This window comes from Thunnus albacares, chromosome 20 (assembly GCF_914725855.1).
Source record: "Thunnus albacares chromosome 20, fThuAlb1.1, whole genome shotgun sequence".
Classification (NCBI taxonomy): domain Eukaryota; kingdom Metazoa; phylum Chordata; class Actinopteri; order Scombriformes; family Scombridae; genus Thunnus; species Thunnus albacares.
This window is the reverse complement of record NC_058125.1, coordinates 27013325-27040596: the sequence shown is the minus strand read 5'-3', so window position 1 is coordinate 27040596 and position 27272 is coordinate 27013325. Positions and strand designations below refer to the sequence as shown.

At 37.8% G+C, this 27272-nt stretch overlaps 3 protein-coding genes across 3 annotated transcripts in view; 2 read left to right on the top strand and 1 right to left on the bottom strand.

Annotated features, from left to right (window-relative positions):
• LOC122971137 (microfibril-associated glycoprotein 4-like) overlaps positions 1–27272 on the bottom strand; it is a 750976-nt gene that overhangs the window by 186563 nt on the left and 537141 nt on the right. The window lies entirely within an intron of this gene.
• On the top strand, positions 2047–3820 carry LOC122971763 (microfibril-associated glycoprotein 4-like). Its single transcript, XM_044338503.1, has 4 exons — positions 2047–2135; positions 2225–2321; positions 2422–2599; positions 3069–3820. Exons 1-4 carry the CDS (start codon positions 2109–2111, stop codon positions 3367–3369), a joined length of 603 nt encoding a protein of 200 aa, XP_044194438.1. The 5' UTR covers positions 2047–2108; the 3' UTR covers positions 3370–3820.
• On the top strand, positions 23722–25161 carry LOC122971146 (microfibril-associated glycoprotein 4-like). The gene is made up of 4 exons (XM_044337678.1): positions 23722–23810; positions 23898–23994; positions 24095–24262; positions 24781–25161. The coding sequence occupies exons 1-4, from the start codon at positions 23784–23786 to the stop codon at positions 25032–25034; spliced, it is 546 nt and encodes a 181-aa protein (XP_044193613.1). The 5' UTR covers positions 23722–23783; the 3' UTR covers positions 25035–25161.

Genomic DNA, 27272 nt, shown 5'->3' with positions numbered 1-27272 from the left:
CAAAGACATTTGGGGGGGCAGGTGGTCAAGCAAAAAAACAAACACTTATAACTGAATACATGAACTCACATTACACGCCTACAAACACACATAACATCAATTTTACAATCAATTGATGTTATGTGTGGGGGTCCATCTGTGCACGTGCCTGAGCCAGTATGAACAGGAGGAATGATTACAGCGAGGAAAACCTCTTTCACTGTTCATATGGACACCTGACTGCTGTTTAAAGACACTTGATAAATTGTGAAACCGTCCTTTAACAGCCTCTGTTCTGTGTCTGCTGCTGTGTTTCTGTTGCAGCTGGTTTCAGTGGTTCTCCTCCTGCTGGCTCCAGTGTTGGCCTCCTGCTTCTCTCTCTTCTTCCCGCTGGACTGCAGTGACATCTATCACCATGACAAAAGCCAACCCAGTGGAGTGTACACCATCCATCCCATCGGAGCCACGTCTGCTGTCCAGGTACACTTCATCCTCTCTGGGACTCAGTTAGAAGATGTTGGTTCATATATGAGTCATCATGTGAAGACAGTTCAGGTTGATTCTGCTAAACCAGCAGATATAAGTGGAGGTAGTCGTGTTACTGGTTGGATACACAGACTGTATATAAAGATTGAAACAGTTCTGACACTTTTAAATGAAGAGGGCTGCCAGTCAGAGTCACATCTGACAAATAATAATTATAAAATAGAAAGAAAATAGTGCCGTCAAACCATAAAGCACTGAATGGTTTAGGGCTGAAATACATTTCTGATCCGCTGCTGCGTTATGAAGCATCCAGACCTCTCAGGTGGTCTGGATCAGGTCTGCTTTCTGTCTCCAGAGTCAAAACTAAACCCGGAGAAGCAGTGTTCAGTTTTTATGCTCCACATATCTGAACAAACTCCCAGAAAACTGCAGGTCTGCTGCAACTCTCAGTTCTTTAAATCACAGCTGAAGACTTTTCTGTTTGCCTTTTATTAAACCAAACATGAGAGTTAATATCTTACACTGCACTGTGACTTTTATTCTCCTGTTTTATCTCTTATTCTATTTTAGCTTCTTTTTATTTCCAAATTTCACACGTTTTTAATAGTATTTAAATGTCTTTTTACATTGCCTTGTTGTTTAAATGTGCTGTACAAATAAACTTGCTTTGCTCTACAAAACAATAAATCAAACAGCAAGTAGCAATTAATTATATGTCACCAAAAACCAGCACTGCAAAAACAAACAGACCACAACTCAGTTCACTTTTCAATAAGTGTATTAAATCAAATAAGCAAAGCAATGTTGGTGTGTGTGTGACTGTGTGTGTGTGTCTGAAAAACTCGTCCCACAGTCAATCAATCTTGTTCACAGCCACAAAAAGAAAGACAACTCAAAAGTCTGCTTCAGGTTTTACTGCAGATCCCCACAAAACAAATCAAACCAGGAAATCAAACTGAAATATCAGCGTCTGTATTCACAGTTCAGTAAAAGTGATTATTTACAATATATACAACGGGTACTCACGGTACCGTCGGTCAGTCAGTAGTCAGTCAGGTTTGCAGCGGAGGTGTTACGCTGAGTTCTGTGTGCTCACCGAGAAGTGCATGCACCTCACGGGAGTACATGCAGCTAAAGGGAAAACTACCAGACATTGTAATTATTTTTAAGGCACACATTGTGCTAACTGAACAGGTATCATAATCAAGTAACATTAAATTTAGTGAAATATTGCAACAACAGTCCGATTGAGTGCGAGTCTCGGAGCCGGGAAGAGCAGCAGGTGAGCCAACTGTCAATCACAGATGTCAATCAACGCCCACACGTCAGACATCAAAGCTACTATAAGTCTTCAAATTTTATTAACGGAGCAATAATTTCCAAAATGACCATCAACACACACCTATTAGGAGGGTTTAAATTTAGAGACATGAGACCAGAAGGACTCGTTGAAAACATTATTGACTCAGTATTTCTAGAGAGAAGTTGAGGCTTTTTGAATGGGAGTCAGTTGGAGCAGCTGGATACTCTATCTTTAAAAAACTTCAGACTCAAGATGTGGCAGCTGCTGATTGATTGAATGTAGTTTTAGCTAAAGGATCATATTTACTAATGAGTGTATTTGTGTGTAGGTGTACTGTGACATGGACTCAGTAGGAGGACGTTGGACGGTGAGTTTCTGAACTGAAGTCATCAATTCACAGCCAAGTGGTTTTCAGTATCTTGTGTGTTTATTGAGTTAGTCCCCCCCCCCCCTCAGGTGTTCCAGAGGAGGATGGACGGCTCGGTGAACTTCTACAGGCCCTGGGATCACTACAAGAAGGGCTTTGGTAGCGCTGCTGGAGAGTACTGGCTCGGTGAGAAATGAAACCAAACTAACAGTCATGTGACTTCATGAAACTGTTCATAAAAATAAACATTAAACTCTGATGTGACTTCATGTTTGTGTGTTTTCAGGTCTTGAGAATCTCTACCATCTGACACGGAGGAAGAAGGTTGAGCTGCTGGTCGACATGGAGGACTTCAAAGGAAACAAAGCGTTTGCTCGTTACTCCTCGTTCTCCATTGAATCAGAGTTCTACGGATACAGACTGCATGTGTCTGGATTCAAAAATGGCGGAGCAGGTCAGTTACTGTTAGCAGATAGTAGTTTTGTTTTTATGATGTTTAGTTTCCACATGGAGACACTGAAGATTTCTGTCCTTATATTGGATTATTTGCTTGAGTCTTTGAGCTAAAGACAGATTCACAAAGATTTTCAAATCAGTAACAACAAATCTGTGGTCTGCTCATGTTTTATTAATTACATGGAAGCTTTTGTTTTTATAAACACATTTAAAGGAAAACAATGTAAATGAAGCCCAGCAGGTTTCAAGTGTTTATGTCCGTTGGACCTTTTGCAGTTCTTGTCTACATGACATATTGTATGTTGTTATGTTACAGTAGCAGCAGCAGATGCAGTACTAGTACTACTAGAAGTATTTGTACAAGTGGTAGCCATAGCAGTAGTACTGTATTAGTAGTGACATTTGTAGTGTTAATAAGTTAATAGTTATATAATATTATTATTAGTTATATAACATTATATAATATGGTGTCATTAGCAGTAGTGTTGTGATCAGACACTTGTTGTTTTCTTGTGTTTCTGTAGGAGATGCCCTGATTCATCACAATGGACAGAAGTTCACCACCTTCGACAAAGACCAGGACTCCAGCAGCAACAACTGTGCCCAACTCTACCTGGGGGGGTTCTGGTACAACAACTGTTTCTATGCAAACGCCAACGGGCTTTATCGCTGGGGGGCTTATAGCACCTTGAGTTATACAGGAGTGGATTGGTACCAGTGGAAGGGCTGGAACTACTCCCTGAAGACCATCAGCATGAAGATTCGTCCTGTTCACTAATTCTCCAGAACGAACAAACAGCAGAATATCTGTTGATCTCTTTCTTTCTTTCTCTCTGATCTAGTCTGTAACTTCACATATACTTCAAATAAATATTTCCAGCATCAATAAAAGTCAGGTGTAGAGTGTGTTTGTGAGCAGCTGCTGGGTGTAAAGTCTTGTGTCAAACAGCTGTTGGTGTAGAGAAATGATTGGACAGGTGGGGAACTTAGTGGAGGATCCAGAGGAACAAATACAGAGCAGCTTCCATCAGAAACATCACATGACATCACTGAAGTGATGAAGAACCAAATGACAGATGGAGTTGACTTGTATTGGAGCTAAAAGCAGCTTGAACTCTGCTGAAATGAACACGTTCCACCACTAGATGTCTCTGTTGTCTGTATTAGTTCCATCTAGTTGTATCCACAGACTGACTGTATATCTGAGCTTTCAGCAGGACACAAACTACACATGAACCCTGACACTGTCACATGATGTTACTGTTTGTTGAGTGTTTGCTTTGGATGTTCTTGGCTGCAGAAGGAGAGAACGTCACCGTTTGAGAAGGTTTTGGTTGGTTTTCTCTTCACACTCTGCTGGTTAAGATGTTACCTTCAGTCTGCTAAACACACACTTTAAAGTCAAACTAACTGGTTTCAACAGAGTGTTTGGTGGAGGTTTGACTCTCTGATGTGAATCATTATCTGCTGCACGCTCACAATTACCTCACCTGTTGAGTCAATCAGTGCAGAAATAAGAGACTGAGGGAGATGAATAACCAGGTTTCTCATGTTCTTTGTAAACAGCCTGAATATGATCAAAACCAGAATACTAATGTGCATGTAAACATACTCAATGTCAGGTGAAAAACACATGTGACCTGTCTGATGTCATGCACGTATGGCAACAGGTTTAAAATCTCTAATTGACCAGGGATCCATAACTATTTCAACTTTGATTTTAAGGACATTTATGAGCAGCAAATAATGGCTTTACAGCTGCTTAAAGGACAGGTTCATAACCTTTCAAGTGTGTGTTAAAACAACAGTCAGGAGCCCAAATGAACATTGAAACATGTTTTTCTTGCTGTAATCATTCCTCCTGTTCATACTGACCATTAGAAGATCCCTTCATAATGCACTTACAATGGAAGTGGTGGGGGACGAAATCCACAGTCCTCCTTCTGTGCAAAAATGTATTTCAAAGTTTATCTGAAGCTAATATGAAGCTTCAGCATCCAAATGAGTCAAATCAAGTAGATATCTTTCAACGTTACAGTCTTTTTAGTGCCAAAGTCCCTCTTTTTTTTACAATACTTCCACCGCCAGTCTGTGTTGTGGTTTTTCTGCTGTGGCGGCGACGTCGGCCATCCTCTTCATCCTCATGATGGCTGTGAGTGTGTCGCTGATCACATGGTCATTCTGCTGTATTGGTTACCTGGAAAGAAGACACAGGTGCGGACACATCTATGCATTTACACATAGAACTGAAAGCATAGAAACTTGAATATTTCTTCATCATGTTCTGATAAGTCTGGTCCATATTTTTCTTCTTGTGGACAAATCCCATGTGCATGTTGACGTATTGTTGGCTCTGCTAATGGGGTTTGTTAACAAGGAGAAAAATCTAGAACTTAAAATCCACAGAAAGATAAACTTTAATAGTTTCAAGTCTCTGCAGGTTGATTTTTCATAGAAATTAACTGAAAATAATGGCTGCCTGACAGGAAGAATAACAATATGAATACTGAACGATGATTTAGAAAATGGTGATTTAGATAACAAGATGATTGATGATTTGTAACGAGCTACAACATGAAAGAGCAGCAGTATAGTACTTTAAAACTGACAAGTACCATGTTTCTGTTGTCCTGTCAGGTCCGGAGTCGACCCTTACTCCCAGTCCAGAGCCGATTTATATCCAAGTCATTGTATTTGTCCGTTCCTTTATATCAGGGATGGCGATAACTATACTCAGAGTTCATGACTTTCAGATATAAGACTTATTAATTTTATTTAATTAGTTTTCTAATAATTAACTAATTATTCATTAATTAATCAATGGACATGGTGCCCCTTATCAGTCTATGAGTGCTTAATATTAATTTCCAAGTGTAGTGTTATTCCTACAAATGTAAAATCCAAACATCCTAAATAAACAGGTCCAACAATCCACAGTCACCCATCTAATAATGAACACAGAGGTAGAATAATAAAAAGTCACTTATTAAATGAGAAAAGTCCAAAAAGAACCTCCTCACAAATGAAGTTAAGCTGCATCTTTTTTATTTTCAGGTCTATGTTTAGCTTTCGCCACCAGATGTCACAATTTCATTATTAAACGAGGGTCTTCCTCATGTGTTGCTCATGTCCTGCACCGGCCTGTCAATCAAACCTGCCTTCAAAGTCCCTCCCTGTTCTTCTTAATATACCCACAGTCCCTGCAAGGTGACGGTCACGTGACCCACGAACAGCCTGAAGACGTCAGCAGGATTTTACATTTATATGCTTTGAATTTTCATTATTAGATTGTTGGTTTGTTATTAGAAGTTAAAGAGATAAAACTCATTACAGCAAGTATCAGAACTTTTACTGAACACACTTCACTACATTTTACTGACCATGTTGACTTTTACTGCAGTTTTCAAAGCTGCTGTTTGACTTGAACTCGGCATTTTTACATTACAGCAGAGTCTTACCTGAGCTCCACAGCAGCAGCAACAGCATCAGCAGGTGATCCATGTCCAGGTAGACGTCCGTCTCCGTCTCTGTGTCGTCTCTCTCTGCTCGTCTGTTGGACTCATCGTGTCTTGTTATATTAATCAGATGTGGTGTTTCCTTTGAATCCTTTATCTCTTCATCAGCTTCATGTGCTTTCTGACAGGAAGCTGCTGGCAGAAACGGCTCTGAGCTGCTTCATCATGTGACTGACAGCTAAAGTAAATGAAGGGTGTTTATCCAACACACCTCTCATTCATACACACTCCAGCCTGTTATTTGCACTGGGGATGGGGGGGCTTCCATTTAGAAAGGTTGGACCAACCAACCAGAACTTGATGCTCACATTTGGTTTGGATCACCATGACAACACACAGCCAATCATGACAGCTCATTTAGATTATAAGAATCAGAGCTATTGATATGTTGATTGACAGTGAGATGGACCAATCGGTGGGTGTAGCAGCCTCACTTGAACAGCTGGCAGTGAAAGGGTTAATGTGAATCAAATGAAGTGACAGGAAAGAGTAAGATGCAAACTAGATTAGCAAGAATTTCTACTGTAGAAAAAATATTTAACGTAAAATATTAAATAATTTTAATTTGCCTTAAGATAATACTGGAAAATGTGACGTTGAGTGGAAGAGATAATGTTTTACATTTGTGATAAACAATTTTCATTCAGCAGTAGCTCAGACTGTTGCTTGAATGTACTTCAGTTTGAACAGTCAGCTGTTATATGTTATATTTAATATTATTAGTAGACGGCTGGTAATAAACTTAGTCGTTCATTTAATATGCAGTATGCAGTAAGTACTGATTGAGTGTGTAGTCGGCAGTATGTTAGTATGTGATTTTGAACACAGCTGTTCTCTCTGTCTCCTTTTACAGAGATTCATGTCTTCATTCATTCAGTTCGTATCAAAGCTCATTCATTAGTGAAGGTTTACTGTCTGTCAGAATCTAAATCCTGGTTGGATATTAGTTTGTTACTCAGGACTTTCTAAAGTTACCACCTTTATACACATCAGTCATTTCTTTGAACAGCAGTTTTTTCTCTCACAGTTAAATATTACACAGTGTGAATTCATCCTCAGCTCAGAATCAAACCTCTGTGTCCTTCTGTTATAACTCTGAGACTCTGTCAGTTTGTTAGAGCAGCTCCTGACCTGAAATCTTTATTGCACATAATGTGTAATTAAAAGTTTAAATTTAAACAATCAGTATGAAGCTTTAGACACAGAGGATCAATGAATAATTATCTCTATCAGTCATGATGTGATTGGTCCACTGATGGAACATCATTCTTAGAATATTTGAGATTATATGTTATTATCTCTGAGTGAGCAGGATCGTGGTGCAGCTGCAGAATGTAGTTTGAAAGTGAGTTTTTCAAATAGGGAGCAAAGTCTGAACGTGTTTCAACAGCATTTCAGTGACAATATTTAAATTTACACATTTGTTGAAGCAGCTGAAATAAAGTCACTGAATGATGTTGAGCCGAGATACAAATAGACGTCTGAACATTTAAAATTTATTGTATTTTAAACTTTATGCCTTTTCAAGTGCAAATCAGCAAACACATTATTACTGATCAGACTGTGAGCTACAGTCATGTCTCTGTGTCTTTGATCTATACATGTTTTAAATCTTTAACTATATTTTTCATCTTCAGTTGCTGCTTCCTGTGTTTTGTCTGTCAGATTAAAGTTGAACAAATACAACAAACAAACAAAATGTAAGTCTGATAAATGAATTAATGGACGATACTGAATAAAACTTTATTGACACTTTTCCCACTCTGACTCAGGCTCTTTTTTTAAAGATACATGTGCATCGTAGATCATGCACTTTTATCTTTGTGCCAGCCGAGGGCGCCAAAGTATTATCCATCATGACTAAAGCCCTTTACAGACATGCAATCTGTAATATTGCAGCTTCTTCCATCTGTTCAAGTGAGACTTTTTGTCTTTAACCCTCTGCAGTCCAGGTTCAGTTTGGTTTATTGTTGCTGACTTTCTCTGCATTCGTTTTTGTCTTTGTTTAGCACCTTTTAAACTGGCCTTGCCCCACATGCATGCTATCAAACAGCTATATTGATTGATTTGTTTATATATTACATATACATAAGTAAGTAAGTAAAGTTTATTTAGATAGGACCTTTCAGACAACAGTCACAAAGTGCTTCACAGTCAAATAAATAAAACAAAGATAAACAACAGATTAAACACACAAGAGGAAACAGACATAAAACACAAGTTAAAACATAAAATACCACATGCTACCTAAACGCCTGTCTGAACAGATGGATTTTAACTGCTTTTTAAAAGAGTCCAGAGACCTCATTTACTTATTGGGAGACTATTACAAAGCTTAGCTACTGCTGACTGGAAAGCACAATCTCCTGGAGTCTTAAAACGTGTCTGAGGGACCCTCAGAAGACCCTCAAGACCCTCAGAAGACCTTCAGAAGACCCTCAGAAGACACTGGTTAGAGGACCTGAGGGCTTGGCTCGTGGTGTGGGGGTGCAGAAGGTCCATGATATAATGTTAAACTGGGCCATGTAGGGCTCTATAAGTCATCTCCAAGATTTTAAGATGAATTGTGAAATGAACAGGAAGCCAGTGCAGAGAGGTTAAAATGGGTGTAATGTTTGACCTTCTGTTGGATCGTGTTAAAAGCGTCGCAGCAACATTTTGGACGGTTTGTAAACGGTCCAAAGAAGATTTATTAAGGCAGGAAAAAATAGACAAAAAGACATGATGGCTTACATTCTACTTTTTAACTTTTATGTCTATTTTCATGTAAAGTACTCAGTGATTGTAATGTCTTTGTTGTTCAACACTTTGAGCGGCATTTCTTGTATGAAAGGTGCTATACAAATAAAGTTTATTATTACTATTATGATTATTATTACTATCAAAAGACACTAAATAATAAGCACATGACAAATCATAATGAACACTTTCATAGATTGAAGAGAACATTTTAAAACACTGAGTTTCCATGACAGAAGTGTCCTGTTATGATGGATACAGCGTTCTCTGTCTTAGCTATCAGACATTTTCTATAAATCTCTCCTAAACAAAAATCTCCACATTAAAAAGCCAACTTAACACATCAGACACCAAAACAAATCAGGATTCTTTGACTGAATCTTTTAAACAAATAATTTCTGGAGTCACTGTACAAAGGACAACAGACAACAGTGAGATAAAAAACATGTAGACGGTACTCTTCAGGAATACCTTTATATCTGCCTGCCTCAGCTGCCAAGTACCTGTTCTTAACTGGTGACAAGTGACAGGAAAGAGTCTGAAGACAAACTCACTGATGAGCAGCTGAGATTATACTGCTGTTACCATGGCAACATCACAACAGTTATTGCGACATACAGCAGTGAAGCTGTAGAGCTGTTTGTGTGTTTGTGTCATTTGGGTCTGAGGAGCAACTTTCTGTTTGAAGGGGGTTAAACAGCAATCAGACGCTCGGACACCAAGCTGTCCCAAACCAGTCAGGTCCCCCAAACCTCCTCAACCACCAGGACCTGGTCTGAGAGGGTCCCATCATTCAGAGCTATGCTTGGTTTTAGATTGGTGGATGAAATAAAAGAAACATGATAGAAGATAAATAAATAAATATGCAGACCAGTCAGTTTTAATGTTGTTATTTACTTACTTTTATTCTTTGTTGCTGTGTTTTTATATGATTCTATGTGAATATAATAATAATAATAATAATAATAATAATAATAATAATAATAATAATAATAATAATAATAATAATAATAATTATTATTATTATTATTATTATTATTATTATTATTATTATTATTATTATTATTAAGTGTTGCCAGGTTTTGACCTCTTCAGACTTTTTAACTTCTCTATGCGCCTTGGTAGCAGGTGAAGTTTTTCTCAAAAATCTGACTCCTCACACAGTTAAAAGAAAGAACTGTAAATGAGAACATACTGTATGTTGTTATGTTACAGTAGCAGCAGCAGATGCAGTAACAGTAGTACTAGAAGTACAACTGGTAGCAGAGTACTCATACATACAGTAGTACTAGCTACATGGTTTAAAGTTATATAACATTATATAATATGGTGTCATTAGCAGTAGTGTTATGATCAGACACTTGTTTTCTTGTGTTTTTGTAGGAGACTCCCTGAGTTCTCCAGAAGTTCTCCTCCTTTGACAAAGATCGGACCTCCTCCACAAACATGAACTGTGCCAGACTCTACTTGGTGACGCTCTGGTATGAGGACCATCACTATGCAAACCCCAGCAGGGTTTATCACTGGAGGGCTGATGATACTATACATGGTGTAGGAGTGGTGTGGTCCCACTGGAAGGGCTTTAACTACTCCTTGAAGACCATCAGCATGGATCTGAGTACTTTCATGGCCACAGATGTTAGGGCAACGGGTCTGAAGTCAATGAGGCGGTAATCTTTGAAGACTTTGGCACAGGAGTAAGGGACTGTACATTTGTACTTTTTAATCTGTGTGTACACAAACACACCTGTTGATTTTGACAGTACGACAAAAATGTCCCTGCCAAATATGACACCAGACCTACGCCCTTTGTAAACAGGATGTGCTTTCAAATGACTGAATTTATCTGTTGTACAGGTGATGTCACAGACACAAACACTAGAACTAGAAACTAGAATTTAGGTTTATTTCTAAATATGTTGTTGCCTGCTGATAAATGAGATGTTTGTTGATTTGTCTTTAAAGGTTTGATTTTGTTTTTGCTGTTTGTTTCCTGAATTTGTTTTTTAACATTTGTTCATTTCTGTGGTTGTTACAGTTTGTTTTTGTTTTGATTTTGTTTTTTAACTTATAAAAAAGAAACTGTGGATGTTTATTGTTGATCAAAATGTACACATGTTGGGCCTTTAATAACCTGTGAGGTTCAGTTCTTCTGAGGTTAATGTTCAGCTCTTGTTCTTCTGTTGGAGCATGAACTGACTCTGCACTGGACTAAACTAGCTAACTGTATATAAAGTAGTGTAAACTAGCTCCACCTCCAGCAGCTACAACAGTAACATGCTGCTCTAACACTGATGCTTCACTATTAATAATCTAATGATGTCATATATAATAATATATCAGTCAGAGGGACCAAACCACTACTTTTACTGCAATACTTTAACTACATCAAGCTCATAATACTTATGTACTTTTACTGCAATACTTTAACTACATCAAGCTCATAATACTTATGTACTTTTATTGCAATAGTTTAACTACATCAAGCTCATAATACTTATGTACTTTTACTGTATTAGGATTTTTCATGCAGGACTTTTACTTGTAATGGACTATTTTGACATTGTTGTTTTGGTGCTTTTACTGTAGCATTTGTTTTTTGGAATTTGATGACCTGGGAATGAGAACAGGTTGGTCGTTTCAGCCCTAACCCTAACCCAAGCACTTCAGGCCTTCCTCCAAGCCTGTAGTAATGCCCTATATGTCAGCAGTATTGTAATCTCTGAAGGTGATTCAGTTTAGTCACTATTTCCACTAAAACAAACAAACAAACAAACAAAAAGCTTTGTTTTATATTGTGGTGTATTTTCATTAAATGTCATTGGTGTGCTTAAAGACAATATTAAGCTATGCAGATTGATTTTATACATTTACAAGCAATAAGGGCTAGTGTGATACAATTTGTATTGGTGTAGTTATAATCTCATGAACCATATTTAATCACAATGTACATATAGAGGCACGGTAGAAGAATCATAATCATACACTGGAGAAATCTGAGTGTGTTTGTATTACAAGTCACTTTGCTTGGGTCTGCATTAAAGTCTTACAATTTTTTAAAAAAATACTCTCTGGAGGAGATCAAGAAATAAGGGTGTAAAATGACTAGTTTAACTTATAAAAAAACATAAAAGGCCAGAAGACAACTTGGCAATAATGGTGTAAAATGATTCCCAATACTTATATAACAATTGGATATAACCAGGTAGAATTGAATATGCCAGTACATATCCTCAAACAGCTCAAAACCTGAAGAGTTTTGACCAACAACGAGTGACGGAGATAAAGATAACAGAATTATTGGCCAAAAATTAGGGAGGGTGGACGATAGGTGTGACCTATGCCGACCCAAGGGAATAAAAACTACGCCCAGAAGGAAAAACCTTCGGAGCGATTTGGTTCGTTGTAAAAGTGCTAATTTGCTCCCCTTTTTTGCCGGCATTAAAGAACACTTTGCTGCTTGGACCTCTGACTCCCTTTTTATTTTCAAAAGATAGTTTTTTGATCTGGTATATTTTCCTTCAACAATCTGACACAACAATATCTTGGTCCTTCAAAGTGCTCTGAAACTAGGTCTGGGATGGCTTGTGTCCATGAAATGAGCAAATTAAAACTGTGTCATAGAGCTAAAGCAAATACATCATTGGAAAGGTTTCGACCTGGAGAGTCAGGATGAAGATTCTACATGGCTCCTGCTGTGAAATACTGACCTTTGAACCTTGACCTTTGTGCATATTTGAAGGCTTTTAATTCAGCAACATAAGTTTTCCAATTCTAGGAAAAACACTAATATTTAAAAAACCCTACAATTCCTCGGAGCAGTGCCACGCAGCTTGATACAAATCAGCACCACAGTTGTTCTTCCAGTTTGTAAAATAGGTTGTAAATATAGGGTCATAAAATAATATATCTACTGAATATATCAAATATCTAGTAAAGCCGAACTACTTATTAAACTGCATCTAGATCATCTATATCAAGAAAAAGTAAAGATGTTGGTTCATTTCAGATATTTTAGCTACTATTCTAGAAATGGGGTTGTGGGTTGGTGTTCAGTGTCAGTAGGAGTTATGCAACACTTCAAACTGTGTTTAAGGAGCTTGTTTGTTCTGGATTGAAAATGTTTTTTCAGTCACATCATGCAGGTATTAAACTGCCTTCTCAATGCTTATCAATATGTTAAAAATTTCAGTAGATCAACAGCTAACTTTCCTGCTCTCAGAGCGGTTTCTATGGTATGTTCATAGCAACCACCATAGCAACGATAGAAAGCCTGCAAGAATCTCCATAATAAGTCACAAATTAAATATCATATACATTCACTGAATGAAGATTATGAAAATAAATTGCACATTTCTTGCTAAAAATGTTATCAAAATGCATTTTAATGTCAAAACTATCTAAAGTATTGCATTTTCCATTGAGAATAAAAGGAATGGCAGCCATTTTGTTCGTTTGAGCAGAGAGAAACTGGACAGTCATGTGATGTGGACACAGGCCAAAAGAAGAGAATCGGCCAAAAACACAAAGCAAAACAAAACATAGGCATCTATGTATGTATGTATGTATGTCAGGTTGGGGAAGCAGGAGTGGACCCAAATGCAGAGGCCGGAATGCAGATTTGATGAAAAAAATCTCCTTTAATCGTGGAGGGTCATGAACAGGAAAACAAAGCTGAACAGAACTAGCAGACCAAACAAAACGAATGATCCAACAAAGACTCAATTCAAAACCAGACCTTAAATACAGACTAAACTAATCAGGGAATGGGGAACAGGTGAAGAGACACAACAGCAGGCTGGGAGTGATTGGCTGAGGAAAATACAGGAAGCAGGGCAGGGCTGACGAGACTGATACAGGGCAGGTGAGGAGGACTACATGAACACACAAGGGAAACACAGTAACAAAATCAAAACCCAGAAAACACAATACTCTAAATACAACCCACACCAACCTGTCCAAGAACCATCATGAACCTAAACTAAAGTATACAACACACCAGACTAAACAACAAAAGGCAGTCCAAACCCACCACCCAAACATAACAAGAAAACCCATATGAACCGAAGGACTAAACAGAAGTGCAAACCAGGAGACCCCAAAGAACACAAGAACATAAAAAGAGCAAAAAACACACAAAGTCCAGGCAGGGTGTGACAATCTATCTATCTATCTATCTATCTATCTATCTATCTATCTATCTATCTATCTATCTATCTATCTATCTATCTATCTATCTATCTATCTATCTATATGTAAGATGGATAGATTGATAGATCAATCAATCAATCAATCAATTTTTATTTATATAGTGCCATATCACAACAAAAGTCATCTCAAGGCACTTTTCACATAGAGCAGGTCAAGACCGTACTCTTTAATTTACAGAGACCCAACAATTCCCCCATGAGCAAGCCCAAATACCCCTGTGCTTATTGGCTCGCAAAAAATAAATAAATAAATAATAAATAAATAAATAAATAAAGGAATATTAATAATAATAATAATAATAATAATAGTAATAACAATAATCATCATCATCATCATCATCATCATAAAAATAATAACTTGAAAAGTAGGCCTACAAATAAATCCAACATACAAAGGTAGAGGGGTTACGTCGGGCAGCTCGGGTTCTGGAAGTTATCCCATACATTTAAAAAAAACAACAACTTTTTATTTATCCTATTTTTTTCTTTTTTTTTAATTTTTAACAAAAAAGAGGTGTAATAACAATTGTCATACAAAAACAGTAAAAGAAGAAAAAGTAATCCATTCATTTTCCTAGATGAACTGTTTCATAACGGCCTGTTTAAACATTTCCAACAGTTGTGTGAAACCAGCTGATCAGTTCATCAGTACAAACAAACTGTGTTGAAATAAAAAGTCTAGAGGACTGTGTAGGCTACATGATAAAGCTTTAGTCAACTAAGATTCCCAAACTGCATTGCCTCAAGAAATCAGTCAAAGCTTCAAATTCTGTGAACTGCCCAATTTATGGCTGAGCGAGTTTATTATACATACAAACAATATTGTCTTTACATTTCAATATACAGTACAGTGTTTTGTTCCTGATGGTAACCACCAATCTGCAGTACTATATAATGTTATACTGAATACAGGTTATGTCATGGCTTTAGCTGGATTCTTCACCATAGTAACGGTTGCTAAGGATCATGGGTAGGCTAATGTAGCTGCTATCATACAAAACTGACAAGAAACTTGATTTCTCAGCCTCTGATCTCCTGAGTCCTAACTGACAGAAAAAAATGTGCTGCAGGCATGAAATTTACTTTCAACTGAAATACATTAGTTTGAAAATCATGCTGACTGTCATGAAAAAAAGGAAAAATCGTGTCCATGTACACAAATAGATAGAGTAAGTTTCGTGACTATTTCACAAATCACTGTGAGACTTGATTGGGTGTACAGTGAGAATGACCAGGGGGAGCCTGAGGAGCTCCTGTGCTGAGGGTGAGAGGTTGTGAGGTTAAGTTATTAACCTTCACCCTCTGTGGCCTGTTCCACAGGAAGCTCCCAGTCCAGTGGCATATGGTCGGGTCAATGTTCATGTCCAAAAATTTGGTTTAGACTTTGAGTACACTGATGGAATTAAAGGCAGAACTGAAGTCTATGAACAGGACGCGTGTGTAGGTGATTCCAGGTGTTGCAGGGCGGGGTGGAGTGCTATGCTTACTGCATCTTCAACAGATCGGTTGGCTTGCAAAGCAAACTGATGGGTCCATCAGTGGGGAGATGCAGGATTTCAAATATGACAGAATGATGCGCTCAAATGCTTTCATGGCCACAGATGTTAGGACAACTGGTCTGAAGTCATTGAGGCTGGTAATCTTTGAGGACTTTGTTGATTTAGACAGTACAACAAAAAATGTCTCTGTCAAAGTTGAAACCAGATCAACACCCTTTGGTTAACAGGATGTGTTTTCAAATGACGCTGACAGAATTTTATCTGTTGTACAGGTGATGTTACAGAAATAAACACTTATATTATTAACTTTAATATTTAAGGGAATAATTAGTTAAAATGTTTATTGTTGAGGCTGCTTGGGGGGATTCCTTGAACATAAATCACTTCAGATTGTTCCTCAAATGTTACTTTATGTTGGAAGGATGTTTTCAGACACAAGAAGTGTTACTAAAAACCATCTTGAACGATCAGAGACTTCATTATTAATACATTTGCTTCACATAATAATACCATTACTTTGAATATGAGAATTAGAATTTAGGTTTATTTCAAAAGATGTTGTTGCCTGCTGATAAATGAAATGTTTGTGTATTTGTTGTCCCAAACCAGTCAGGTCCCCCAAACCTCCTCAACCACCAGGACCTGGTCTGAGAGGGTCCCATCATTCAGAGCTATGCTTGGTTTTAGATTGGTGGATGAAATAAAAGAAACATGATAGAAGATAAATAAATAAATATGCAGACCAGTCAGTTTTAATGTTGTTATTTACTTACTTTTATTCTTTGTTGCTGTGTTTTTATATTCTATGTGAATATAATAATAATAATAATAATAATAATAATAATTATTATTATTATTATTATTATTATTATTATTATTATTATTATTATTATTATTATTATTATTATTATTATTATTATTATTATTATTATTATTATTAAGTGTTGCCAGGTTTTGACCTCTTCAGACTTTTTAACTTCTCTATGCGCCTTGGTAGCAGGTGAAGTTTTTCTCAAAAATCTGACTCCTCACACAGTTAAAAGAAAGAACTGTAAATGAGAACATACTGTATGTTGTTATGTTACAGTAGCAGCAGCAGATGCAGTAACAGTAGTACTAGAAGTACAACTGGTAGCAGAGTACTCATACATACAGTAGTACTAGCTACATGGTTTAAAGTTATATAACATTATATAATATGGTGTCATTAGCAGTAGTGTTATGATCAGACACTTGTTTTCTTGTGTTTTTGTAGGAGACGCCCTGAGTTCTCCAGAAGTTCTCCTCCTTTGACAAAGATCGGACCTCCTCCACAAACATGAACTGTGCCAGACTCTACTTGGTGACGCTCTGGTATGAGGACCATCACTATGCAAACCCCAGCAGGGTTTATCACTGGAGGGCTGATGATACTATACATGGTGTAGGAGTGGTGTGGTCCCACTGGAAGGGCTTTAACTACTCCTTGAAGACCATCAGCATGGATCTGAGTACTTTCATGGCCACAGATGTTAGGGCAACGGGTCTGAAGTCAATGAGGCAGGTAATCTTTGAAGACTTTGGCACAGGAGTAAGGGACTTTACATTTGTACTTTTTAATCTGTGTGTACACAAACACACCTGTTGATTTTGACAGTACGACAAAAATGTCCCTGCCAAATATGACACCAGACCTACGCCCTTTGTAAACAGGATGTGCTTTCAAATGACTGAATTTATCTGTTGTACAGGTGATGTCACAGACACAAACACTAGAACTAGAAACTAGAATTTAGGTTTATTTCTAAATATGTTGTTGCCTGCTGATAAATGAGATGTTTGTTGATTTGTCTTTAAAGGTTTGATTTTGTTTTTGCTGTTTGTTTCCTGAATTTGTTTTTTAACATTTGTTCATTTCTGTGGTTGTTACAGTTTGTTTTTGTTTTGATTTTGTTTTTTAACTTATAAAAAAGAAACTGTGGATGTTTATTGTTGATCAAAATGTACACATGTTGGGCCTTTAATAACCTGTGAGGTTCAGTTCTTCTGAGGTTAATGTTCAGCTCTTGTTCTTCTGTTGGAGCATGAACTGACTCTGCACTGGACTAAACTAGCTAACTGTATATAAAGTAGTGTAAACTAGCTCCACCTCCAGCAGCTACAACAGTAACATGCTGCTCTAACACTGATGCTTCACTATTAATAATCTAATGATGTCATATATAATAATATATCAGTCAGAGGGACCAAACCACTACTTTTACTGCAATACTTTAACTACATCAAGCTCATAATACTTATGTACTTTTACTGCAATACTTTAACTACATCAAGCTCATAATACTTATGTACTTTTATTGCAATAGTTTAACTACATCAAGCTCATAATACTTATGTACTTTTACTGTATTAGGATTTTTCATGCAGGACTTTTACTTGTAATGGACTATTTTGACATTGTTGTTTTGGTGCTTTTACTGTAGCATTTGTTTTTTGGAATTTGATGACCTGGGAATGAGAACAGGTTGGTCGTTTCAGCCCTAACCCTAACCCAAGCACTTCAGGCCTTCCTCCAAGCCTGTAGTAATGCCCTATATGTCAGCAGTATTGTAATCTCTGAAGGTGATTCAGTTTAGTCACTATTTCCACTAAAACAAACAAACAAACAAAAAGCTTTGTTTTATATTGTGGTGTATTTTCATTAAATGTCATTGGTGTGCTTAAAGACAATATTAAGCTATGCAGATTGATTTTATAAGTTTACAAGCAATAAGGGCTAGTGTGATACAATTTGTATTGGTGTAGTTATAATCTCATGAACCATATTTAATCACAATGTACGTATAGAGGAACGGTAGAAGAATTATAATCATACACTGGAGAAATTTGAGTGTGTTTGTATTACAAGTCACTTTGCTTGGGTCTGCATTAAAGTCTTCACCTTTTTTTAAAAAAACACTCTGGAGGATATCAGGAAATAAGGGTGTAAATATATTCAGTATTCAGTACTCTTCAAAACCTGTTTTGAAGAGTTTTGACCAACAACGAGTGATGGAGATAAAGATAACAGAATAACTGGCCAAAAATTAGGGAGGGTGGACGATAGGTGTGACCTATGCCGACCCAAGGGAATAAAAACTACGCCCCGAAGGAAAAACCTTCGGAGCGATTTGGTTCGTTGTAAAAGTGCTAATTTGCTCCCCTTTTTTGCCGGCATTAAAGAACACTTTGCTGCTTGGACCTCTGACTCCCTTTTTATTTTCAAAAGATAGTTTTTTGATCTGGTATATTTTCCTTCAACAATCTGACACAACAATATCTTGGTCCTTCAAAGTGCTCTGAAACTAGGTCTGGGATGGCTTGTGTCCATGAAATGAGCAAATTAAAACTGTGTCATAGAGCTAAAGCAAATACATCATTGGAAAGGTTTCGACCTGGAGAGTCAGGATGAAGATTCTACATGGCTCCTGCTGTGAAATACTGACCTTTGAACCTTGACCTTTGTGCATATTTGAAGGCTTTTAATTCAGCAACATAAGTTTTCCAATTCTAGGAAAAACACTAATATTTAAAAAACCCTACAATTCCTCGGAGCAGTGCCACGCAGCTTGATACAAATCAGCATCACAGTTTTTCTTCCAGTTTGTAAAATAGGTTGTAAATATAGGGTCATAAAATAATATATCTACTGAATATATCAAATATCTAGTAAAGCCGAACTACTTATTAAACTGCATCTAGATCATCTATATCAAGAAAAAGTAAAGATGTTGGTTCATTTCAGATATTTTAGCTACTATTCTAGAAATGGGGTTGTGGGTTGGTGTTCAGTGTCAGTAGGAGTTATGCAACAATTCAAACTGTTTCGTGACTATTTCACAAATCACTGTGAGACTTGGTTGGGTGTACAGTGAGAATAACCAGGGGGAGCCTGAGGAGCTCCTGTGCTGAGGGTGAGAGGTTGTGAGGTTAAGTTATTAACCTTCACCCTCTGTGGCCTGTTCCACAGGAAGCTCCCAGTCCAGTGGCATATGGTCCAAAAATTTGGACATGAACATTGAAATTTACTTTGAGTACACTGATGGAATTAAAGGCAGAACTGAAGTCTATGAACAGGATGCGTGTGTAGGTGATTCCAGGCGTTGCAGGGCGGGGTGGAGTGCTATGCTTACTGCATCTTCAACAGATCGGTTGGCTTGCAAAGCAAACTGATGGGTCCATCAGTGGGGAGATGCAGGATTTCAAATATGACAGAATGATGCGCTCAAATGCTTTCATGGCCACAGATGTTAGGACAACTGGTCTGAAGTCATTGAGGCAGGTAATCTTTGAGGACTTTGTTGATTTAGACAGTACAACAAAAAATGTCTCCGTCAAAGTTGAAACCAGATCAACACCCTTTGGTTAATAAGATGTGTTTTCAAATGACTCTGACAGAATTTTATCTGTTGTGCAGGTGATGTCACAGACACAAACACTTATATTATAAACTTTAATATTTAAGGAAATAATTAGTTAAAATGTTTATTGTTGAGGCTGCTTGGGGGGATTCCTTGAATATATCAGTCAGAGGGACCAAACCACTACTTTTACTGTAATACTTTAACTACATCAAACATAATACTTATGTACTTTTACTGTAGTAGGATTTTTCATGCAGGACTTTTACTTGTAATGGAGTATTTTTACATTGCTGTCTTTGTATTTTTACTGTAGTAAAGGATCTGAATACTTCTTCCAGCACTGTCTATGCATTTACACATAGAACATGAATATAAATAAAAAACTTGTATATTCCTTTATCATTGAAGGATAAGTCTGGTCTATATTTTTCTTCTTGTTAACAAATCCCATGTGCATGTTGATGTTCTATTGGCTCTGCTAATTTGGTTTGTTTACAAGGAGAAAATCCAGATGTATACATTAAAATCCATGCAAAGTTACTTAAACTTAATAGGAGCAAATTTATAATAAATGTCCCAAAACAAAAACTGCTCCTGTGACAAGTTAAAAGTATGATACACTAATGGTCTGTTACAAGTTTATAACAGACCATGGATCTGTAATAAGATAAAACTGCTGTGATAAGTTTAAAAAGATCATACAGTCATGAGAAACAATTCATAAGGTGTTTGAAAACTGTTTAAAAACAGTAAAAACTCATCATGTTAAAAAGGGTTCAAATGCAACAAGGTCTTTAATTCATTTCATTGTTTATTTCATTTTTTATAGTTAAAAGTTAAGTTATATTAGTATTATCAGTGATCTGCAAAGTAGTCTTAGTCTGCCAGCCTGAGATCTATTGCTTTTGTCTCCACCCACATAACCAGAAAAATCAAGTAGTCTAAGTAAGATGTACAGTAGACCTACTACATGACACTCCTACAGTACTACAGACACGCCTACTACATGGTGAGGCTAGTTAGGTTTAGGCAGACCCACTGAAAGAATCTCTTGGATATAAATACAGCTCAGAAACATCAGAGCATCCAGACTGATTGACATTAAGATTTTCATCAGATCACCTCAGCTGAACTCTGAAGATGAAGGTAAGTTTGTGACTTTATACTGAATAAATATTGATCAGTAGTTTCAGTATGTTGAAGGACGGGTTCACAACTTTTCAGGTCTGTGTTGAACCAACAGTCAGGAGCCCAAATGAACATTGAAACCTGTTTTTCTTGCTGTAATCATTCCTCCTGTTCATACTGACCATTAGAAGATCCCTTCATAATGACCTTACAATGGAAGTGATGGGAGACAAAATCCACAGTCCTCCTTCTGTAGAAGTTTATCTGAAGCTAATACGAAGCTTCAGCGTCCAAATGAGTCAAATCAAGTAGATATCTTTCAACGTTACAGTCTTTTTAGTGCCAAAGTCCCTCTTTTTGTTACTATACTTCCACTGCAGCTCAACAGGGAAACACTGTCTGAGGAAACACAAAGAGGGAATTTGATGCTAAAAAGACTGTAAATGTGTCAGATATCCACTTGATGTGACTAACTCAGACTGCTGAAGCTGAATATAAGCTTCACATCAACTTTTAAATGACTGTGTGGACACACTGTGGATTTTGGCCTCCATCACTTCCATTGAAAGCACGTTTGAAGGATCTTTTAATAGTCAGTTCAAGGCAGTGCAAAGACATTTGGGGGGGCAGGTGGTCAAGCAAAAAAAAAACAACACTTATAACTGAATACATGAATTCACATTACACGTCTACAAACACACATAACATCAATTTTACAATCAATTGATGTTATGTGTGGGGGTCTATCTGTGCACGTGCCTGAGCCAGTATGAACAGGAGGAATGATTACAGCGAGGAAAACCTCTTTCATTGTTCATATGGACACATGACTGCTGTTTAAAGACACTTGATAAATTGTGAAACCGTCCTTTAACAGCCTCTGTTCTGTGTCTGCTGCTGTGTTTCTGTTGCAGCTGGTTTCAGTGGTTCTCCTCCTGCTGGCTCCAGTGTTGACCTCCTGCTTATCTCTCGTCCTCCCGCTGGACTGCAGTGACATCTATCACCATGACAAAAGCCGACCCAGTGGAGTGTACACCATCTATCCCATCGGACCCACATCTGCTGTCCAGGTACACTTCATCCTCTCTGGGACTCAGTTAGAAGATGTTGGTTCATATATGAGTCATCATGTGAAGACAGTTCAGGTTGATTCTGCTAAACCAGCAGATATAAGTGGAGGTAGTCGTGTTACTGGTTGGATACACAGACTGTATATAAAGATTGAAACAGTTCTGACCCTTTTAAATGAAGAGGGCTGCCAGTCAGAGTCACATCTGACAAATAATAACTATAAAATAGAAAGAAAATAGCGCAGTCAAACCATAAAGCACTGAATGGTTTATGGCTGAAATACATTTCTGATCTGCTGCTGCGTTATGAAGCATCCAGACCTCTCAGGTGGTCTGGATCAGGTCTGCTTTCTGTCCCCAGAGTCAAAACTAAACCCGGAGAAGCAGCGTTCAGTTTTTATGCTCCACATATCTGAACAAACTCCCAGAAAACTGCAGGTCTGCTGCAACTCTCAGTTCTTTAAATCACAGCTGAAGACTTTTCTGTTTGCCTTTTATTAAACCAAACATGAGAGTTAATATCTTACACTGCACTGTAACTTTTATTCTCCTGTTTTATCTCTTATTCTAGTTTAGCTTCTTTTTATTTCCAAATTTCACACTTTTTAATAGTATTTAAATGTCTTTTTACATTGCCTTGTTGTTTAAATGTGCTGTACAAATAAACTTGCTTTGCTATACAAAACAATAAATTAAACAACAAGTAGCAATTAATTATATGTCACCAAAAACCAGCACTGCAAAAACAAACAGACCACAACTCAGTTCACTTTTCAATAAGTGTATTAAATCAAGTAAGCAAAGCAATGTTGGTGTGTGTGTGACTGTGTGTGTGTGTCTGAAAAACTCGTCCCACAGTCAATCAATCTTGTTCACAGCCACAAAAAGAAAGACAACTCAAAAGTCTGCTTCAGGTTTTACTGCAGATCCCCACAAAACAAATCAAACCAGGAAATCAAACTGAAATATCAGCGTCTGTATTCACAGTTCAGTAAAAGTGATTATTTACAATATATACAACGGGTACTCACGGTACCGTCGGTCAGTCAGTAGTCAGTCAGGTTTGCAGCGGAGGTGTTACGCTGAGTTCTGTGTGCTCACCGAGAAGTGCATGCACCTCACGGGAGTACATGCAGCTAAAGGGAAAACTACCAGACATTGTAATGATTTTTAAGGCACACATTGTGCTAACTGAACAGGTATCATAATCAAGTAACATTAAATTTAGTGAAATATTGCAACAACAGTCCGATTGAGTGCGAGTCTCGGAGCCGGGAAGAGCAGCAGGGGAGCCACCTGTCAATCACAGCTGTCAATCAACGCCCACACGTCAGACATCAAAGCTACTATAAGTCTTCAAATTTTATTAACGGAGCAATAATTTCCAAAATGACCATCAACACACACCTAATACAGAGGGTTTAAATTTAGAGACATGAGACCAGAAGGACTCGTTGAAAACATTATTGACTCAGTATTTCTAGAGAGAAGTTGAGGCTTTTTGAATGGGAGTCAGTTGGAGCAGCTGGATACTCTATCTTTAAAACGCTTCAGACTCAAGACGTGGCAGCTGCTGATTGATTGAATGTAGTTTTAGCTAAAGGATCATATTTACTAATGAGTGTATTTGTGTGTAGGTGTACTGTGACATGGACTCAGTAGGAGGACGTTGGACGGTGAGTTTTTTAACTGAAGTCATCAATTCACAGCCAAGTGGTTTTCAGTATCTTGTGTGTTTATTGAGTTAATCCCCCCCCCCTCAGGTGTTCCAGAGGAGGATGGACGGCTCGGTGAACTTCTACAGGCCCTGGGATCACTACAAGAAGGGCTTTGGTAGCGCTGCTGGAGAGTACTGGCTCGGTGAGAAATGAAACCAAACTAACAGTCATGTGACTTCATGAAACTGTTCATAAAAACAAACATTAAACTCTGATGTGACTTCATGTTTGTGTGTTTTCAGGTCTTGAGAATCTCTTCCATCTGACACGGAGGAAGAAGGTTGAGCTGCTGGTCGACATGGAGGACTTCAAAGGAAACAAAGCGTTTGCTCGTTACTCCTCGTTCTCCATTGAATCAGAGTTCTACGGATACAGACTGCATGTGTCTGGATTCAAAAATGGCGGAGCAGGTCAGTTACTGTTAGCAGATAGTAGTTTTGTTTTTATGATGTTTAGTTTCCACATGGAGACACTGAAGATTTCTGTCCTTATATTGGATTATTTGCTTGAGCTAAAGACAGATTCACAAAGATTTTCAAATCAGTAACAACAAATCTGTGGTCTGCTCATGTTTTATTAATTACATGGAAGCTTTGGTTTTTATAAACACATTTAAAGGAAAACAATGTAAATGAAGCCCAGCAGGTTTCAAGTGTTTATGTCCGTTGGACCTTTTGCAGTTCTTGTCTACATGACATATTGTATGTTGTTATGTTACAGTAGCAGCAGCAGATGCAGTACTAGTAGTACTAGAAGTATTTGTACAAGTGGTAGCCATAACAGTAGTACTGTATTAGTAGTGACATTTGTAGTGTTAATAAGTTAATAGTTATATAATATTATTATTAGTTATATAACATTATATAATATGGTGTCATTAGCAGTAGTGTTGTGATCAGACACTTGTTGTTTTCTTGTGTTTCTGTAGGAGACTCCCTGAGTTATCACAACGGACAAAAGTTCTCCACCTTCGACAAAGACCAGGACACCGGCAGCCGTAACTGTGCCGATATCCGCCTGGGGGGGTTCTGGTACAAGGACTGTTTCCGTGCAAACGCCAACGGGCTTTATCGCTGGGGGGCTTATAGCACCTTGAGTTATACAGGAGTGGATTGGGACCACTGGAAGGGCTCTAACTACTCCCTGAAGACCATCAGCATGAAGATTCGTCCTGTTCACTAATTCTCCAGAACGAACGAACAGCAGAATATCTGTTGATCTCTTTCTTTCTTTCTCTCTGATCTAGTCTGTAACTTCACATATACTTCAAATAAATATTTCCAGCATCAATAAAAGTCAGGTGTAGAGTGTGTTTGTGAGCAGCTGCTGGGTGTAAAGTCTTGTCAAACAGCTGTTGGTGTAGAGAAATGATTGGACAGGTGGGGAACTTAGTGGAGGATCCAGAGGAACAAATACAGAGCAGCTTCCATCAGAAACATCACATGACATCACTGAAGTGATGAAGAACCAAATGACAGATGGAGTTGACTTGTATTGGAGCTAAAAGCAGCTTGAACTCTGCTGAAATGAACATGTTCCACCACTAGATGTCTCTGTTGTCTGTATTAGTTCCATCTAGTTGTATCCACAGACTGACTGTATATCTGAGCTTTCAGCAGGACACAAACTACACGTGAACCCTCACACTGTCACATGATGCTACTATTTGTTGAGTGTTTGCTTTGGATGTTCTTGGCTGCAGAAGGAGAGAATGTCACTGTGTGAGAAGGTTTTGGTTGATTTTCTCTTCACACTCTGCTGGATAAGATGTTTCCTTCAGTCTGCTAAACACACACTTTAAAGTCAAACTAACTGGTTTCAACAGAGTGTTTGGTGGAGGTTTGACTCTCTGATGTGAATCATTATCTGCTGTATGCTCACAATTACCTCACCTGTTGAGTCAGTCGGTGCAGAAATAAGAGGCTGAGGGAGATGAATAACCAGGTTTCTCATGTTCTTTGTAAACAGCCTGAATATGATCAAAACCAGAATACTAATGTGCATGTAAATATACTCAATGTCAGGTGAAAACACATGTGACCTGTCTGATGTCATGCACGTATGGCAACAGGTTTAAAATCTCTAATTGACCAGGGATCCATAACTATTTCAACTTTGATTTTAAGGACATTTATGAGCAGCAAATAATGGCTTTACAGCTGCTTAAAGGACAGGTTCATAACCTTTCAAGTCTGTGTTAAAACAACATTCAGGAGCCCAAATGAACATTGAAACATGTTTTTCTTGCTGTAATCATTCCTCCTGTTCATACTGACCATTAGAAGATCCTTTCATAATGACCTTACAATGGAAGTGATGGGAGACAAAATTCACAGTCCTCTTTCTGTGCAAAAATGTATTTCAAAGTTTATCTGAAGCTAATATGAAGCTTCAGTGTCCAAATGAATCAAATCAAGTAGATATCTTTCAACGTTACAGTTTTTTTAATGCCAAAGTCCCTCTTTTTGTTACTATACTTCCACCGCAAGTCTGTGTTGTGGTTTTTCTGCTCTGGCAGCAACGTCGGCCATCCTCTTCATCCTCATGATGGCTGTGAGTGTGTCGCTGATCACACTGATCATTCCTGGAAAGAAGACACAGGTGTGAACACATCTACGCATTTACACATAGAACTGAAAGCATAAAAACTTGAATATTTCTTCATCATTTAAGGATAAGTCTGGTCCATATTTTTCTTTTTGTGGACAAATCCCATGTGCATGTTGACGTATTGTTGGCTCTGCTAATGGGGTTTGTTAACAAGGAGAAAAATCTAGAACTTAAAATCCACAGAAAGTTAAGCTTTAATAGTTTCAAGTCTCTGTTGATTTTTCATAGAAATTAACTGAAAATAATGGCTGCCTGACAGGAAGAATAACAATATGAATACTGAACGATGATTTAGAAAATGGTGATTTAGATAACAAGATGATTGATGATTTGTAACCAGCTAAAACATGAAAGAGCAGCAGTATAGTACTTTAAAACTTCCTCCTAATTAACTAATTATTCATCTCTTTTTATATTAATCAGATGTGGCTCTGAGCTGCTTCATCATGTGACTGACAGCTAAAGTAAATAAAGGGCATTTATCCAAAGCACCTCTCATTCATACACACTCCAGCCTGTTATTTGCACTGGGGATGGGGGGGCTTCCATTTAGAAAGGTTGGACCAACCAACCAGAACTTGATGTTCACATTTGGTTTGGATCGCCATGACAACACACAACCAATCATTTAGTTTGTAAGGATCAAAGCTATTGATATGTTGATTGACAGTGAGATGGACCAATCGGTGAGTGTAGCAGCCTCACTTGAACAGCCGGCAGTGAAAGGGTTAATGTGAATCAAATGAAGTGACAGGAAAGAGTAAGATGCAAACTAGATTAGCAAGAATTTCTACTGTAGAAAAAATATTT